This window comes from Zychaea mexicana (assembly GCF_025766255.1).
Source record: "Zychaea mexicana strain RSA 1403 chromosome Unknown BDB00scaffold_18, whole genome shotgun sequence".
NCBI lineage: Eukaryota > Fungi > Mucoromycota > Mucoromycetes > Mucorales > Lichtheimiaceae > Zychaea > Zychaea mexicana.
Window position 1 is genome coordinate 259,882 of NW_026516681.1, and position 15,067 is coordinate 274,948.

Below are 15,067 nucleotides of genomic sequence, written 5' to 3' on the forward strand. Positions count from 1 at the left end.
TTCTGTTTCGTTTTGTTGCTGTGTAGTGTATAGATTATATAGGATGGCTTTCTTTCTGTTTAAATGCCTTGATTTTTCCTCGGAAAGAAAAAAGTACAGGAGAAAAGGAAAGAAAGAGAGGGAGAAGATATAATGAGTAGTTGAGTGAGAGTAAAGGGGGATGATGTATTGCTAAGTATATATGGAAACCGGGATTTCAAAGTGGAAACAAGAAAAAGAGTATACAATAATGCCATTGATCATCCCAATCTACATGGTTCCACTGAAAAGCATTTCGATGGCTGCATTGACGTTTCCTCCTGTTGCCAACAGTGCCCGGATGTTCTTGCTTGCATCGTAAAATCCCATTTCGTTCAATTGCTGAAGCTGAACCTGGAATCGTTCTTCAGGTGGTCGACTATCGGCAGGTGGAGCTGGTGAGCCACCGCCCATACCGCCCATACCGCCCATGCCGCCCATGCCGCCCATGCCACCCATACCGCCAAACAGAGCAGCCATGCGTTGTTGCAGTTGTGGATCTACAGCAGGAGCACCGCCAGCACCAGCACCAGCACCAGCACCACCGGCACCGAATGCTGCAAATGGATTTAATGGAGGTTGTTGTTGTTGTTGTTGTGTCTGGCCTTGTGGTTGCTGTGGTTGCTGCGTCGGTGAAGTGGTAGCACCGGCACCAAATCCACCAGCACCAGCACCTGCTGCTCCTGCTCCTCCCATACCTTGCATAGCCGAGGCCATTTGTGCCATTTGTTGAATCATTTGAGGATTGCCGAGCATTTGTCTAAATTCAGGCGACTGCATCATGTTGCGAATTTCTGGACCCATCGACGACAAGTGTGGGTTGCTGGTGATGATCGAGTCAAGCACAGAAGGGTTTTGCAAAACCGATGACATGTATTGAGCAAACATTGGATCTTGAAGCATAGCATTCATCATGTTTGGATCTGGCGAGCCGAAGCTATTGCCCATAGCGCCTGCACCAAATCCAGTGCCAAGCATACCGAATGGATTTGCAGCACCACCACCTAAAGCTGCAAAGGGATTGCCTGCTAATGGTTGTTGTTGCTGTTGTTGTTGTTGTTGTTGTAGAGTCGAATCTTGTTGAGCAGTGGTAGTAGTAGTGGTTGTTGTTGTAGAAGAGGGAGTCGTCGTCGATGTTGATTGTGGGGTTGCGGTGCTTGCAGTGGCGGTGGTACCTGAATGATTTTCCTTTTAATTCCAAAGAGTTCTTTTTTCTGTTTCTGGAACGAAAACGGAACAAAGAATATACAAATTACCTCTTGAAGCACCAGCTCCAGAACTTTTCACCATGTGAACAGTATTACCATCAGCAATCTTGTAGTCTGCCAGGGTATCATGATCTTTAAGTACTCGTCCAGAATAGATTAAACGTTGTCGGTCTGCAGGCACTTCGGTTTGTTCCGCAATGGCATTTTTCAGATCAAGTACGGTTTTTGATGTTTCAATTGCAATGACGAACTTTTTGTCACTGGATGACTTTACGTTTACATTAATTGTTGACATTTTTTTTTTCTTTAGAAATATTTGAGGGTTTAGGCCTCAAAAGATTTAGGATTGAAAGATAAAAAAGAGTGGGTGAAAAGACGCGGTTTTTGGGAAACAAGCGCGGGCTTTTTAATCAAGAGGGCATATGTATATAAAGGGGGGGGAGGGGCTGTTACGACCGCTGACGTGGTCAGTCCAAAAAAGTCAACAAGTCGTGTCACCTTTATCGAATCATGTTGGGTAAAAGCCCAAATTATAATTGAATAACATCTTTCCATGTCGTAAGCTCTCAAAACGTTAGAAAGACATTGAGGTAAAGCTTCAAGTTTAATCTATTAGTAAATCCTGATAACTCTTTCTTTTCTGTGTAAGCAACGCATCTTTGGTCATGTATGTAATCAAATACGACATGGTGGTATACTACATGACAATATATTTTGCTACGTACGTAAGTTTACTTGAGCTAATAGGTGATATTCATTACTTTTAAGCTTGACTGAATTATGCAAAGACTGCTTGTCTCATGATATAATATGTTTCCATATACCTCTTTATCAATGCAAACTTACTTATGACTAGACAGAGAGTAGAAAGGTATTAACCGTAATTTCGAGTAGATAGTTTCCTTTCAACTGACAATTGGATACTTTATATCTATCAGGAAGGCCTTTCCATGCAAGTCTATAAAAGTTGAGTCCACGAACCACTTCCTCTTCAAGTTCCGTTTATTCTTCCAGCCAATCAGAGCATCGATTTTTCGTTTTCTGGCATTGGATATATTTTTTCTGAGAGAAATGCAGTGTGGCTTGACGCACCGGAGAGCGATCCATACCATAACTTTTTTTTTCCCGTTAACATATATACATAAAATGGCAAGCGATTCAACGAGTAGACCTTCGTGAGTAAAAAAGAAGAAAGAGAAAGATTGAAACGAGTGCATTGGCGTGATTAATGACAACGTGTTGAATGGTGGGGGAAATCTATAGAGCACCTAGTGGCTTTAGAACATTTAAATCGTCCGCGGAATCGACTTTCAGCTCGGAAAAGATCACTGCCAAAAAGGACAGTGAGCTTTGGCTTATTCGCGTTCCAAACAACGTAATTACTCTTTTACGAAAAACTAAAGAAAAAATTAATTGTTACAGCACGAGAGAGAGAGTGTGTGTGTGTGTTTGTTTGTTGAATATTAAAGAATATGCATAGGTACCACTTGACAAATTAAACGGTTTAGAAATAAAGCTTCCTTCTGAGAAGGATTCACGAAAACCGCTTGCAAAGTTGAACCACAAAAACGAATACGCATTATATCGAGTACCTCAAGAGGACGATGGAAAGCAAGATGATGATAACGATAATGACGAAGGCGACAATGATATGGGCATTAGTGGACAAGAAATGGCTGGTTTCACTTGCTTATTACCCGAAGGAGGCTATCTTGCCTACGGTAAGTCCTTCATCATACGAATAGAGCGGAAAGCAATGTGATTAGGAAAAGAAAGAAAAAGGCAGAAAGAGATAATGTACATAACAAATGGGGAGTTCAGTAAGTCTGACACTAACTGGTTCATACATTCATGCAACTATATCATTCATGATCATCACATCATCGTCAACCAACAGCACCCAAGGAATTCTCACAATACATGATTCTGGATGAACAAGTAAACGTTCCTGACTCGATAGAAATTGCTAAAGAAATCTCGAGCCGACCACCAGCAAAACGTGATCAACCAGAAAATATGAAAATGCGATTTAAGCCATATGGATTTGATACAGGTATGAAGAATTTGGAATAAAGTAGAGTGATAAGCGATGGTATCTGACATTTTAATATTTTGGACCTAGTTGGCGTGCCATCCAATTCGACCGTCGGTGCTACAGCAGAAGTTGTTTCTAGTAGCAATGCCGAAGCAACAAGCAAGTCCTCTACTGGAGATAAGAAGCGAAAGCGAAAGGATGGTGAAGAAAAAGAAAAGAAGAAGAAATCAAAGAAGGAAAAGAAGTAATAGATGACCCATCAAAAATAAAACCACCTTTTTTTCTTTGTTATTCTTACACGTATCACCACTCTCCATGCATTAATGACTGTATTTTGCATCAGCACTTACTCTTTCCTCTTTCTCACACCCTACATATACAAACATAACCTCATCATCAATCACCCGTTGTACCATTACTAGTTGAAATTAGAAAACTGATAATCTCAATAAACTGACAGAGAAAAATACTGCCACCCCCAATTGTTTTTTTTACCATAAGCCTCATTAGTAGTACCTGAATCATTTGTTTTCGTCGCGCGTAAAAGGAAGTCTTTCTGTATGACGTTCTTTTACCTGGCATACACTATCCCCAACATATCTCCAACCGCCCCCCCCACCCACCCTTCCCCCCGAGGCGAAAGAATAGAAAGTTCGCTAGCTGTGTTTCCCTCTCTCTCTCTCTCCCACCATCCATCAATGTCAGCTCAGCACAACTTTGTTATCAAGAAAGAAAAAAAACTTACAAGAGCGTTACGACAATTATTTTAAAACAACGCAGGCAATTGCATCATAATCCAGACAAGCTACTAAAGAGCTGACTTTACTATGGTTCACCCAGTTCCTCGGAGATGTGTGAATATTTCCACAAATGTTTTGTAACGTTCAGATAAGGTTTTCCATATAGGAAAAAGAGGAAGAGAGAGTTTAATGGTCGCATGGTAGTATTAATAGTGCACGAAATGTGACATCAGCTCGTAATATATGGGTACTTTACGAATATGAGTTTTGAGCGCTGTCGAACAAACGCAAAGTCAACATCTAGCTCGGGGTACCTCTTATCCTACTCTATTATGACTAAACCTTGTTGGCGCTCTTGCATGTATAGCATTTTACAAGGTTTTTTATCTCTCACTAATATGGCTGGCGTATCTTGCTTTTCAACTTGGCGTGATACAGAACTTTCTATTTGGCGACTGTTGTGATGAAAATTAGTCATTTTGATGATCACACTTTGGCATTTAGTCCTTTGAGATATATATCTTTCCTTTTAACAAGTAAAAAAAATTTTTTTACATGCTCAATTATACAAAGGGAAGCTGTAGATAATGAAGAGTCTGAAAAAGTTGGTGATGAATCCACAACGCCAACAATAAACCCTTCATTGTATGGAATAGAGATGATGCATAGCCGCCGCTTCACTTGCTGTACCTGAATCGCTTTCAGTTTCATGGTAAAGCAGTACACGATGGCAATGGACGTGGATGTATGCAGTGTACATGATATCATTGGAAGATGAAACGTACTAGTATAAGTTGTAAAAAGTAGCAACCCATTGCGCTACAATTCTTTACAGTGATAGTAGAATTAAGCAGTTTCGTTTGCATCTATCAGTATTCTACAGTATTGAAATTGTAACATATCTTAAACTTTCCGTCAGTTAAATTGTATCCTACAGAAGCATTATCCTCGGGATTTGTCCATGATCTTTTTCAGAAAGTGTGTATTATTGGTTTTACGATGGTTATGTTTCCAGAAAGCCGAATCAATGAGCGTCGTGGTTTCCAGCGCAAGATAAATGTCATGAAATTGACTAATGTTTTCAGTGATTTTTTATGCATGTAGGTAGCTCGATTGTGTGGAGCTCTGCCATGGTGTACGTACAATCACCAATTCAATGTAGAAATATAGGATGTGATCACGGGGTCTATACTATGCAGGTAAAAGATATTTACGATAAAAGATGTGCTAGATAAATCGTGCCTGTTATATCTTATTCAGCAATCTCATCCCTAGACTTACCAACTGCTTGGAATGCTACTTTTTGTTTAGCTCGTGAGAAGCTCCTTGAGTTGGACTCAATAAACCATGAACTCAAACGGTATCCCGCTAATTCAGGGGATCAATGGCATTGAGACGGTCTGTGGCTGTATCGAGTTTCACCTCGCCAAATAAGCGAGGGGGTCTATAAGCGAGTGAGTTGTTATCGCTCAAATGCGAATCTGGGCACTGCAGCCTTTGTGCCCAACATGTACTTTCATTCGCATTGATCTCTGGCCTGATAGGTCTAAGAGTTCAAATTGAAAAAGCACAAGAACTGAAGATGAACAGAAAAAAAAGACAATGCGACAATGACATAACACGTAGTGGTTTCAAAATAACTCATTAACCAGTATGATGATATCGTATTCTCTCAATAGCTTTCTCATGCGCAACTTCTGATCTGGTACATATGGCTGGCTCATAGTCGATTATTGGTTAGTCACGTTGTCACAAGCAACGATAAGTATTCTTACAATAATCTCCTTTTCATGTACATGTTTTTAACACTCGGGTCGTTCTATAATGAAAGGTTCTAGATTGATAATCACATATTTTCTTGTTCGATAATTGCGTCAGGATCTTATTAGAATTGCTCCAGTGGCTGTTCAAAATGGAGACATAAGAAACAGTAGACTCAGGATCTCGCTTCTAGTATCAATCAACCATAATTGACTCTATTAACTTTGTGGATTATGGTAATGGAACCAACGAACGATGGGTCCAATGTATTGAGCATAAAGCAATAGTTCTTTATACGTGTATGTGTTTCTTAAACTATCATATCCTTTTAAATGATGTTCTTTCAGTAAAAGAACGTGCTTCAAGCATCTGGAAAGACATGGCTTGGTGGTGTCACGCTTTGTCAAAGGTCTTTGTAAGGGAATTGCCATACACTGCCACGAATAGTTCTGTGAATTTGAGATGTATCGTATGATTTGACATAGGCCCCTTCAGGTGGTGAGAAACGTCTTATTGTTTGCTGCCTGAACACGGCTGTTTCACGAAGAACTATCTTTATTTTCACCTATTCATATACAGTATTAGATTGAATGGTCTTTTGAATTAATATCACACGATATACTTTGCTTAAGATAGCAGATATTAAAGGACTCTTGCGTGATGGTTATTTTCGTGGAAAGGTAGATATATTAAGTGGACAATCTTTTTTTTGGTCGTTTCCACGCTTTGCAGTTACCTATAGTAGAAACGTTGCCTACCAACCACTCAAATAGGGGTTCAGTATGATCGAAAAACAAAAGATTGTGGCAGCTAGCACGTCAGATCAGGTAAGTTGAGAAAAAAAAAAGAGAGAATCTCTGTATAATGCGTATCTATTCACTTCTTTTACGCCTTGACGCATCGAGTTCATAAATACTGCCTTACAAATGTAAAACTAGATTGCTTTGTTTCTACGTACGGCTTGGTGGTATCGATGTATGATATAATTTATTTTGTTGTTGATTTGAAGTTTACGTATATAGAATCCAGTCATTAGACTGCCAGTACTGGAAAGGATGGAATCGTTTCTGCATTCAAGAATGTGGATGGTAACTATTATATTTTCCCCTGCTCTTGTCATTACGTATGATATACTATAACACACCTTAACATAGTCCATATATTCATTGTTATCATATAGACGAAGATGGATTTTCAATGACCAATGTAAAGAGAATGGATGTGATCAAGGATATGGAATACATTCATATCTATTTTCCTTCTGCTTTCAATTATTGCAACGCATTATATGCTTATCTTCATATGTATCAATCTTTCAGAAGAGTTGCTTGCAAATGTTTATCACACAAATCAAGCAAATTTTGTCATTTTTAGGAGTGTGTGATGGCCCATGTTACTTTTTATTGATGAAGGAAAGATATCCTTAAAGGACTAATTGCCAAAGTAAACTTCACCTAATGTCAAACGAAAATTCTGACTGTGTCAAAAACCAGTTGCTAAGTAAAAAACATTTTGTCAGCCATTCTATCATGTCAAGTTGAAAAGCAAGATACGCTAAACATTAGTGGAAAATCCTGCAGTTGATCGGATAGATAGGCGCTTTATAGAACTCATCTCATTTCAAACTATGTTTTGTGGACAGCAAATCCAAAGGTTTATGGTAGCATACTCTTCTTTGATACCCGTCCTGCCACCTCAGTATAGTACGCGCACTTACTCTCGATTAAGTCAGTTCCACTAACATAGTGTATACCTCCGATTAACTTATCGACAAGAGAATCTTCTTTGGAAGGGGGGGGAGTTGACAGCGAGAAAATCGTAGTAATGGATAGTGTGGGTTCACCCGCGGATCTTTAACATGGTTTATCCATGGAGCGGCGATGTACAGGTTGATGGTGAATGGTGCGTGGCATAAAAATCATTGGTGCGCTTGTGTGACGAGTCCCCAAGCACCCCTGTCCTCCTCGTTCCCACTCTTTTTGGGGCGCAGTCTTCAGCGGATGTTTAAAGTAAGCAGGAGTGAGACAATTTCAAGCCCAGGAGAGTCAGCCGACCTCAAAGAAAAAAGTATAAATACGGGCGGTTCTTGGGAACTCAATGAACCGCATCCTCTCTGGCCTTTTGGCTAAGATCAAGTGTAGTATCTGTTCTTTATAGTTTAACAACTATAATGTGGAACATTGTTCCACTCGTTGTTAATCTAATTTTTTTCGCCCGGTCCTTCTGCTCTGGCTTGCCATCAGCGGGACCACAGGTGTCCGTGGCCTGACACTGTCAGCCGTGTGACGCCGACCCTATCTTTTACTCAACTAAGAAAATGATTAAAAAAAAGGAATTTAACAAATTGATTTTCCAAAAAAACAATTTGGCAAGTTTGAACCCCAGACATTTGTCTTGGCAGGCAGTTGTGGGTGCGTGTGCTTGGGTTGTTATTTTAAAACCAGTAACAAGGCTAAGAAAAAGTAGAGCGAGACACGTAGCAAAACAGTGGGGAGATGGGGCTTCCGGACAATTTCGCTGGGTGCTGGGTTTGAATCGGGAGTTCACCTGGCAGGAATTATATCAGTCGGGCAGATTTGTTCCTCTTTCTTCTTTTGCTTCTTTCTACTCACATTCTATTGTCCACCTCTAATAAATTCATTGTACATATATCTTTCGTTCTCTTTTTCTCTTTCACTTCTGTACGTCTCAGCAAAGCCAGCTATGGTCTCTATTTCATTATCTGTCATCTACAACGCGATCCGACACTCGCTAGCAAACACATCGTCATTGACGTCGATATTACTGCGATCACCGCTTGTACGTCGTCGAGCTACAACCATCGAACCGAGAAAGCAGCACCAGCAGACGTTAAAGGTGCTCTATCCCAGACTGCTCAAGCGTCGTGGCAGCAGCAAAAACGCCGTGGTGTTTGATACACTCGCCGCAACACAATTCTTGTCGTCGTCGTCGTCGTCGTCGTCGTCTGCTGCTGCTTTAACTTCCCACGGCAATGATCATACCATCAACGGACTTGACCGAAACACCGCCACTGCCGTCGGTGGAGGGGGTGCTGCGACAGTCACCGATGGTACCCAACGGCAGCAACAATACAAGCATGTTTCAGGATTAGACATGCCTGTCACGCCACATTACAGAGCTCCACGTGCACCTGTGGTCCTCTGTCACGGCCTGTATGGTTACGACAAGTGGGGTCCTGCTTCGTTTCCAATGCTCCAGGTCCACTACTGGGGCGGTATCGAAGAGGCATTGGCCAAATTGGGTGCTAAGGTGATTGTCACCAAGGTACCGAGAACAGGCAGTGTGTGGGAACGAGCACAGGAGTTGCATGGCATTCTCGGAGCTATCTTGGCTGGCAATAACGTGAATTTCATTGCCCATTCAATGGTAAACGAATAACCTTTGTCTCTTTACTTTTTTTGTGTACAAGGGAACAGAGCTTGACTAAAACGCATTTGTATTCAAGGGTGGATTGGATTGTCGGTACCTGCTATCTCATATCCGAGACCGTCCTTATAAAGTCGAGTCGCTGACGACGATATCCACCCCTCATCAAGGCTCACCTGTCATGGACTGGTTTCGGGATCACGTGGGCGTGGGTGCGGTGGTCGATGCTGCAAAGAAGCAGATAGAAAAGGATTCAGCGTCATCATCGACGTCACTCAACTTGCTGGATCCTGTGGTACAAAAAGTTATACAGCTGCTCGACACACCGGCCTATGCCAACTTGACCACGGACTATTGCCAAGGCTACTTTAACCACAACACGCCGAATGACCCAAGCGTCGCCTACTACTCGTACGGTGCCTCGACAAATATCTTGCCCTGGACGTTTTTAGGATTGACGTGGCAGGTGGTGAATGAAAAGGAAGGCGACAATGACGGGATTGTTTCTGTGGAAAGCGCCAAGTGGGGAAAGTATATCAAGACTTTGGATGCCAATCATTGGGATCTGAATGGTCAAAGGTTTGTATATTTTCTTTTCTTTCTGCATATAAAAAGGAGGGGAGAACAGGGAAAGAAGGAGGTGTGGTGGAATGGATTAATTTTTTTTATTTTTGTTCTTTACTATGTCCTTTTTTATACTCTCTCTCAACTCATTTGTGCTGTAATGTGGTGTGTGCGTTTCTTAAAAACGACATACTACGCTCCTCACATGTGAATCGATCGGTTCGGTAAACTTTTTTTGTGTATTATTCATTCTATATGGCCTGCTCTTCATATCACAGTGGGGTGCTTCCACCGCAAGTGTCAACTCATTGTTTTGGATATCGTGCCGGGAAGGGTGGATAAAATGGACAAAGAGGGGCGACAAGAAAGAAAGAAAGATGAAAGAATGCATACATCAGAATAATACTGACCCCTCCCTGTCCGTTTTAGGTACCGCTGGCGGTCGGCCATCCCCTCCTTGGACACCTTCATGGGGTCTGAAGAAGGCAAGAGCAAGTTCGACTCGGTTGAGTTCTATCTCGAACATGCGACGCTCTTATACCAGGAAGGCCACTAGACCTTTTTTCTATCTTGCAACATGTACATATATCTTAGACGATTGATCCTCCTCCTCCTCCTCCTCCATTCTTCCTTCCCTTATCACGATCTACCTTCGCTGCCTTGTTTTTTTTTACCCGTTACATTCTTCTTCGTACCCTTATGTTCCCCACCATACTTACATCTACCCATCTTATTAATAACAACCCTAAAAACCCTACCGTCACTAATAACGAGTGAGATTGCGTTTGTTTAAAGTTCGGATGGAAGATAGATAATGCAGATCCTGCAAAATAACAACAGGGATCGACAGAGCTGTCATGGTTACACACAAAAACTGCGAATTGTATATAGTCTAGTGTCGGAACCTGTTGTCCTATGACGCAGTGTTCTTTCTTCATTAATACAGAAAGAAGCTCCTTGAAGACTATATTGAAAAACGCGCTATGATATTTTGGATTATTGATGATGAAAATGGTGCCAACAGCAAACAACAACAACAACGCGGAGTTTTTTTTTGGGAGGGTATTATCGCTGGTTGTTACCAAGGCAAAAGAGAAACCGGTGCTTTTTTAACTTTTTATTCCCTCTCGTTATATTGCTTTTCTCTCTTTCACTCTTTGTGCTTTTTTTTTCCTCTCTTAATTGTCGCGTTCAATTGCCACCAATGTCACTCAAACATAACCCAATGAAGAAAAAACAACAGCAACAAAACGGCAGTCCGGCAAATGGTTCGGTTAGAGGACCTACTGCCAACTCGTCGACTCAAAACTGGGGCGAAGACGAGTACGAGCAAGTGATCGAAGGCGTGAAAAAGATATACAAGTCGAAAATACGACCTTTGGAAGTGACATATAACTTTGAAGGTATGCTTGTTGTATCAGTTCAAAGGGAAGACGGTTCTCTATGTTTCGTATCTATAACGCCAGAGGGATAATTTATGCAAGAAACAATAAACCATATACAAACCCTGACAACATATGTAGGTTTTCATTCTGCGCCCCTAACGGAATCCGATATCGAAGCAAAGCCGCTTGTTCTACTAATTGGTCAATACTCGACGGTAAGTTGGAGAGATGTTGATAAAAGGTGATGGGTAGGTATAGAAACTTGGCTTACTCACACACAATAATCGCAGGGTAAAACGACCTTTATACGGTATCTGCTTGACAAACGGTACCCAGGCGAACATATTGGCGTGGAGCCAACAACAGATAAATTTGTTTCAGTCATGTATGGAGGCGAGGATCGGGTGATTCCTGGTAATGCCGCCGCCGTCAACCAAGATCTTCCCTTCCGAGGTTTAAATCGATTTGGCCAAGCCTTCTTGTCGAGATTTCAGGTGAAAGACATTCTCATTATCTATTCGTTTGATAGAAAGGTGAGATAAGAATGAGAAAGAGATTTACGTTGTATCATTCTGGTAGGTATCGCAAACACCATCACCCGTATTGGAAAACATGACCATCATCGATACACCGGGTATCTTGGCTGGCGACAAACAACGCGTTGAACGTGGATATGACTTCACGGCGGTAATGGAATGGTTTGCACAACGCGCGGACTTGATTCTGCTCATGTTTGATTCGCATAAACTGGATATCTCAAATGAGTTTAAATTGGCCATCCACAGTCTTCGAGGACAAGAAGAAAAGGTCCGTGTTGTACTGAACAAGAGTGACATGGTCAACCAACAGCAACTTATGCGAGTGTAAGTTTGCTTTTTATTTTTCTTTACGAGTTTGAAAAGTGGGTGGAAAAGAAACTAAATAATAGATCCATTGCCCTTCATGTACCAGGTATGGTGCCATGATGTGGTCGCTTGGCAAAGTAGTTCAGACACCCGAAGTCATGCGCGTATATCTTAGCTCTTTCTGGACTGAGAAACCACCCAATTCTTTCGAGGATTGTCGAGAGTTGATTGAAGCTGAATCAAAGGATCTATTACGCGATTTAAAGGAGCTGAGACGCAATGCGGCTATTCGAAAGATCAATGAAATTGTGAAACGAGCACGGTTAGCACGGGTAACGTATTAAGTATCTAGTTTGATGGGGTTGTGTGTCAAGAGCCATGTTTACTAACTACTAACTTTTAGGTACATGCCATTATTATCGGTCACTTGAAAAAAGAAATGCCATCCATGTTTGGCAAAAAGAAGAAGCGACTAGCTTTACTCAACAACTTGGATCAAGAGTTTCTCAAGATCCAACAACGCCATCACTTGCCAGCAGGCGATTTCCCCAATCCAGAAAAGTTCAAAAAGGCTTTGGAGCTGTACGACATTGACAAATTTAAAACAATCCAAGACAATCTCCTACACAAGGTTGATGATGTACGTGGGCACCAAAGTGTGAACGGGGTAACATAGTAGTGCGTAGCCCAGGGAAAGATCAGAATATCTAATGATACCTACAGGCACTTGCTGTGGATCTGCCGAAACTTATGTCCATGTTTCCCATGGGTAACCCTGAGCTTGCTGAAACTGAGCGTAATCCATTCGAAGATATGGACTCTGCACAGCCTACCGAATATGGTCAACTGCCTGCGAACTTTTGGAACTTTTCCTCGGTTGACAAATCATCTTATACATCTGTTTTTCAAAGATTACATCCGCGTGATGGCGTTGTATCAGGCGCCAATGTCAAGCCTGTCCTGACGGAAACAGGTCTTCCTACTGACATGCTCGCTAAAGTGTGGCGACTGGCTGATTGGGACGGCGATGGATATATGGATATCGACGAATTTAGCGTGGCAATGCATCTGATCAAGGCCCTGGAAAACGGTGCTGAAATACCAGAGAAATTACCATCTACACTTATGCCGAATAGAAAGATCTAATTTAAAGTATATATTTATATAATAAATTTAACGTTTGCATCTTTAAAGCCCTGTAGATTTCAATGTGGAAAAAGAAAAGAATTTCGTTTGTATGTACATTCTATTTAAATTTTATATATATACTGTTTTATCATTATGACAACATAAACAACGAGAGAAAATATATTATCTTTTTTTAGGATATTAGTGTAAGCCAAGAAATCACAAAGTAAAACAGACCCAGTGGATAAACCTAATAATGAGCATAATGAGAATCCGAGTATATCGCCCGTTTATTTTTTCTTCTGGAAGATGGATCTTCCTCCTCCTCCTCCTCTAACCCGCTCTTTATGTTTATAAATCTTACCGCCAGAACGCGTCTATCAGTCAAATGTACTTGTGATTCTGAAAGGAATCCTATGGAAGCTAAATTAGAAAAATAGTAGATTTGTGAGTTTACCTTGTCCTTAACGCTATGTCAAGTGTCATCATCATGGGGATATAGATTTATAAATAATACACTTACCATAAGTCGACCAGGCAAAAGTAACAATGGCTATAGGTAATCTTGCCCAGATCAGTTTGACAAAGATAGCAAACACTGCCGAGAGCACCAATGGAAACAGACAGTATCCTAGCACGCACACAGATTGAAAGAACGAGACCGCACCGCCCAGCAGCTTGGCATTGAGGGTGACCACCGCTGACCCCAGCCAAACAATTACAAAGACACCAGTAAATATAGGGACAGCTTGATCATCGGGCGCCTGGGTACTCAATATTCTATTATATGATGACAAGAGACCCAAAAATCATGACAGTTAGCAACACTCTCCATGCTTGTCATTTTAGGTATAACATACGGCGTCATCATACATACATTGCGAGGGCCAGACAAAGCACCAACGGTCCCCACAAGTCCCCTAGATAGAGATCAATGCAGAGAAAGAAAATGCATTAGTTACTATCGATATCCATCCATGCAGGTATAGATAAAAATACTTACAGTCTCTGAGAACATGTCGATTTCCATTTGGATTTAGCACTTGCTTCAATTTGCCTCCCACTTGTCGAAGTTCACGTAACTACATGTATGTATTTCACAAAAAAAAAAGCCTCAGTCCATATTACTTATATTTGCGTGTCTGTGCCAAGAAAACAAATATTTGATGTTTCTTACAATAGTCGTGGACACGGGCTCGTCCAAAGTATCCTCGCCATTATATCCTACTGATGCTGATGACTGTGAAATGGTACCTGCTATGGGTGCTGTTGGTGTTGACGATGAAGCATTGTTGTCGTAGGCCGGGGGTTGTTGCTGCTGGTGCTGCTGAGATGCAGGGGCAGCTTGTGTCGTCGATTGACCTGTCAAGTCAATGTCGGGTTCAATCTCCATAAGTACAGCTGGGGATTGAGGAGCTTCACTGGATGCAGAAGAAACCGGTGGCTCAGTATCTTTGGTAGGTGAGAGCATAATAAATGATATTGTCTGGAAAAGAACCGCCCAGAGGAGAAGGAACAAAAAAGAAGTTGCGCATTAATAGAATCATTTCCTTTTATGTTCCCCGCTCATTTTCTAAATAAGTGCGTTTGAAAGAGATAAATCGACGAATGTGATATGACAAAAAAAAACGATAAGGTATTTATTTATAATGTAGATGCAACTGAAAAGACGCTCCTTGGTCAGCGTCACGAATGAATGCCACTCTGTCCACACTATAGTCTAAATTGCATAATATCTGGGATAATTTCTCCGGTGTAAGCAACTAATACCAGGGCAGGGCAGTTGTATCTTGAGTAGATTTGAATGTGATATGCACTATATAATAACCTCACAATGGCTTCGTTCTCAGCTGCGTCGCGTGTATGATCTATGTGACAAGGTAACTCGCTAACGCGTGGAATTACTACCAAGATTCAATACTGAGGACGGTGATATACTGATTCCACTGCTGTTAAATGCACAAACCAAATGCCCGTTGACGACTAGTTCATCCTG

General features: G+C 41.4%; 6 protein-coding genes across 6 annotated transcripts; 4 read left to right on the forward strand and 2 right to left on the reverse strand.

The window, feature by feature from the left end:
* Positions 1 to 249: 249 nt before the first annotated feature.
* Positions 250 to 1,521, reverse strand: BDB00DRAFT_759472 (uncharacterized protein; the record flags this gene model as incomplete). Its single annotated transcript, XM_053119124.1, has 3 exons — positions 250 to 575; positions 693 to 1,193; positions 1,323 to 1,521. The coding sequence occupies 3 exons, from the start codon at positions 1,519 to 1,521 to the stop codon at positions 250 to 252; spliced, it is 1,026 nt and encodes a 341-aa protein (XP_052982085.1).
* A 795-nt stretch (positions 1,522 to 2,316) lies between these two features.
* Positions 2,317 to 3,750, forward strand: BDB00DRAFT_812039 (DNA-directed RNA polymerase I, subunit RPA34.5). The gene is made up of 4 exons (XM_053122665.1): positions 2,317 to 2,601; positions 2,707 to 2,947; positions 3,124 to 3,279; positions 3,349 to 3,750. The coding sequence occupies exons 1-4, from the start codon at positions 2,470 to 2,472 to the stop codon at positions 3,507 to 3,509; spliced, it is 690 nt and encodes a 229-aa protein (XP_052982086.1). The 5' UTR covers positions 2,317 to 2,469; the 3' UTR covers positions 3,510 to 3,750.
* A 2,695-nt stretch (positions 3,751 to 6,445) lies between these two features.
* BDB00DRAFT_812042 (uncharacterized protein) lies at positions 6,446 to 7,153 on the forward strand. Its single transcript, XM_053122666.1, has 4 exons — positions 6,446 to 6,589; positions 6,668 to 6,690; positions 6,785 to 6,850; positions 6,943 to 7,153. The coding sequence occupies exon 4, from the start codon at positions 6,960 to 6,962 to the stop codon at positions 7,134 to 7,136; it is 177 nt and encodes a 58-aa protein (XP_052982087.1). The 5' UTR covers positions 6,446 to 6,589; positions 6,668 to 6,690; positions 6,785 to 6,850; positions 6,943 to 6,959; the 3' UTR covers positions 7,137 to 7,153.
* Positions 7,154 to 8,332: 1,179 nt separating this feature from the next.
* Positions 8,333 to 10,678, forward strand: BDB00DRAFT_812043 (Alpha/Beta hydrolase protein). Its single transcript, XM_053122667.1, has 3 exons — positions 8,333 to 9,149; positions 9,229 to 9,728; positions 10,143 to 10,678. The coding sequence occupies exons 1-3, from the start codon at positions 8,466 to 8,468 to the stop codon at positions 10,267 to 10,269; spliced, it is 1,311 nt and encodes a 436-aa protein (XP_052982088.1). The 5' UTR covers positions 8,333 to 8,465; the 3' UTR covers positions 10,270 to 10,678.
* BDB00DRAFT_896540 (P-loop containing nucleoside triphosphate hydrolase protein) lies at positions 10,484 to 13,089 on the forward strand (the record flags this gene model as incomplete). Its single annotated transcript, XM_053128517.1, has 7 exons — positions 10,484 to 11,116; positions 11,237 to 11,313; positions 11,389 to 11,631; positions 11,678 to 11,961; positions 12,050 to 12,275; positions 12,347 to 12,583; positions 12,667 to 13,089. The coding sequence occupies exons 1-7, from the start codon at positions 10,918 to 10,920 to the stop codon at positions 13,087 to 13,089; spliced, it is 1,689 nt and encodes a 562-aa protein (XP_052982089.1). The 5' UTR covers positions 10,484 to 10,917.
* Positions 13,090 to 13,264: 175 nt separating this feature from the next.
* On the reverse strand, positions 13,265 to 14,464 carry BDB00DRAFT_759525 (Yip1 domain-containing protein; the record flags this gene model as incomplete). Its single annotated transcript, XM_053119129.1, has 6 exons — positions 13,265 to 13,321; positions 13,436 to 13,494; positions 13,595 to 13,851; positions 13,949 to 13,991; positions 14,075 to 14,153; positions 14,249 to 14,464. 6 exons carry the CDS (start codon positions 14,462 to 14,464, stop codon positions 13,265 to 13,267), a joined length of 711 nt encoding a protein of 236 aa, XP_052982090.1.
* Positions 14,465 to 15,067: the final 603 nt, after the last annotated feature.

Coding starts and splice junctions, on each gene's coding strand:
- BDB00DRAFT_812039 (XM_053122665.1), top strand. CDS start 2,470: ATGGTGGGGGAAATCTATAGAGCACCTAGTGGCTTTAGAACATTTAAA. Junction 2,602..2,706: donor TTATTCGCGTTCCAAACAAC/GTAATTACTCTT, acceptor GAATATGCATAG/GTACCACTTGACAAATTAAA. Junction 3,280..3,348: donor GCCATATGGATTTGATACAG/GTATGAAGAATT, acceptor TTTTGGACCTAG/TTGGCGTGCCATCCAATTCG.
- BDB00DRAFT_812042 (XM_053122666.1), top strand. CDS start 6,960: ATGACCAATGTAAAGAGAATGGATGTGATCAAGGATATGGAATACATT.
- BDB00DRAFT_812043 (XM_053122667.1), top strand. CDS start 8,466: ATGGTCTCTATTTCATTATCTGTCATCTACAACGCGATCCGACACTCG. Junction 9,150..9,228: donor ATTTCATTGCCCATTCAATG/GTAAACGAATAA, acceptor TTTGTATTCAAG/GGTGGATTGGATTGTCGGTA. Junction 9,729..10,142: donor TGGGATCTGAATGGTCAAAG/GTTTGTATATTT, acceptor TGTCCGTTTTAG/GTACCGCTGGCGGTCGGCCA.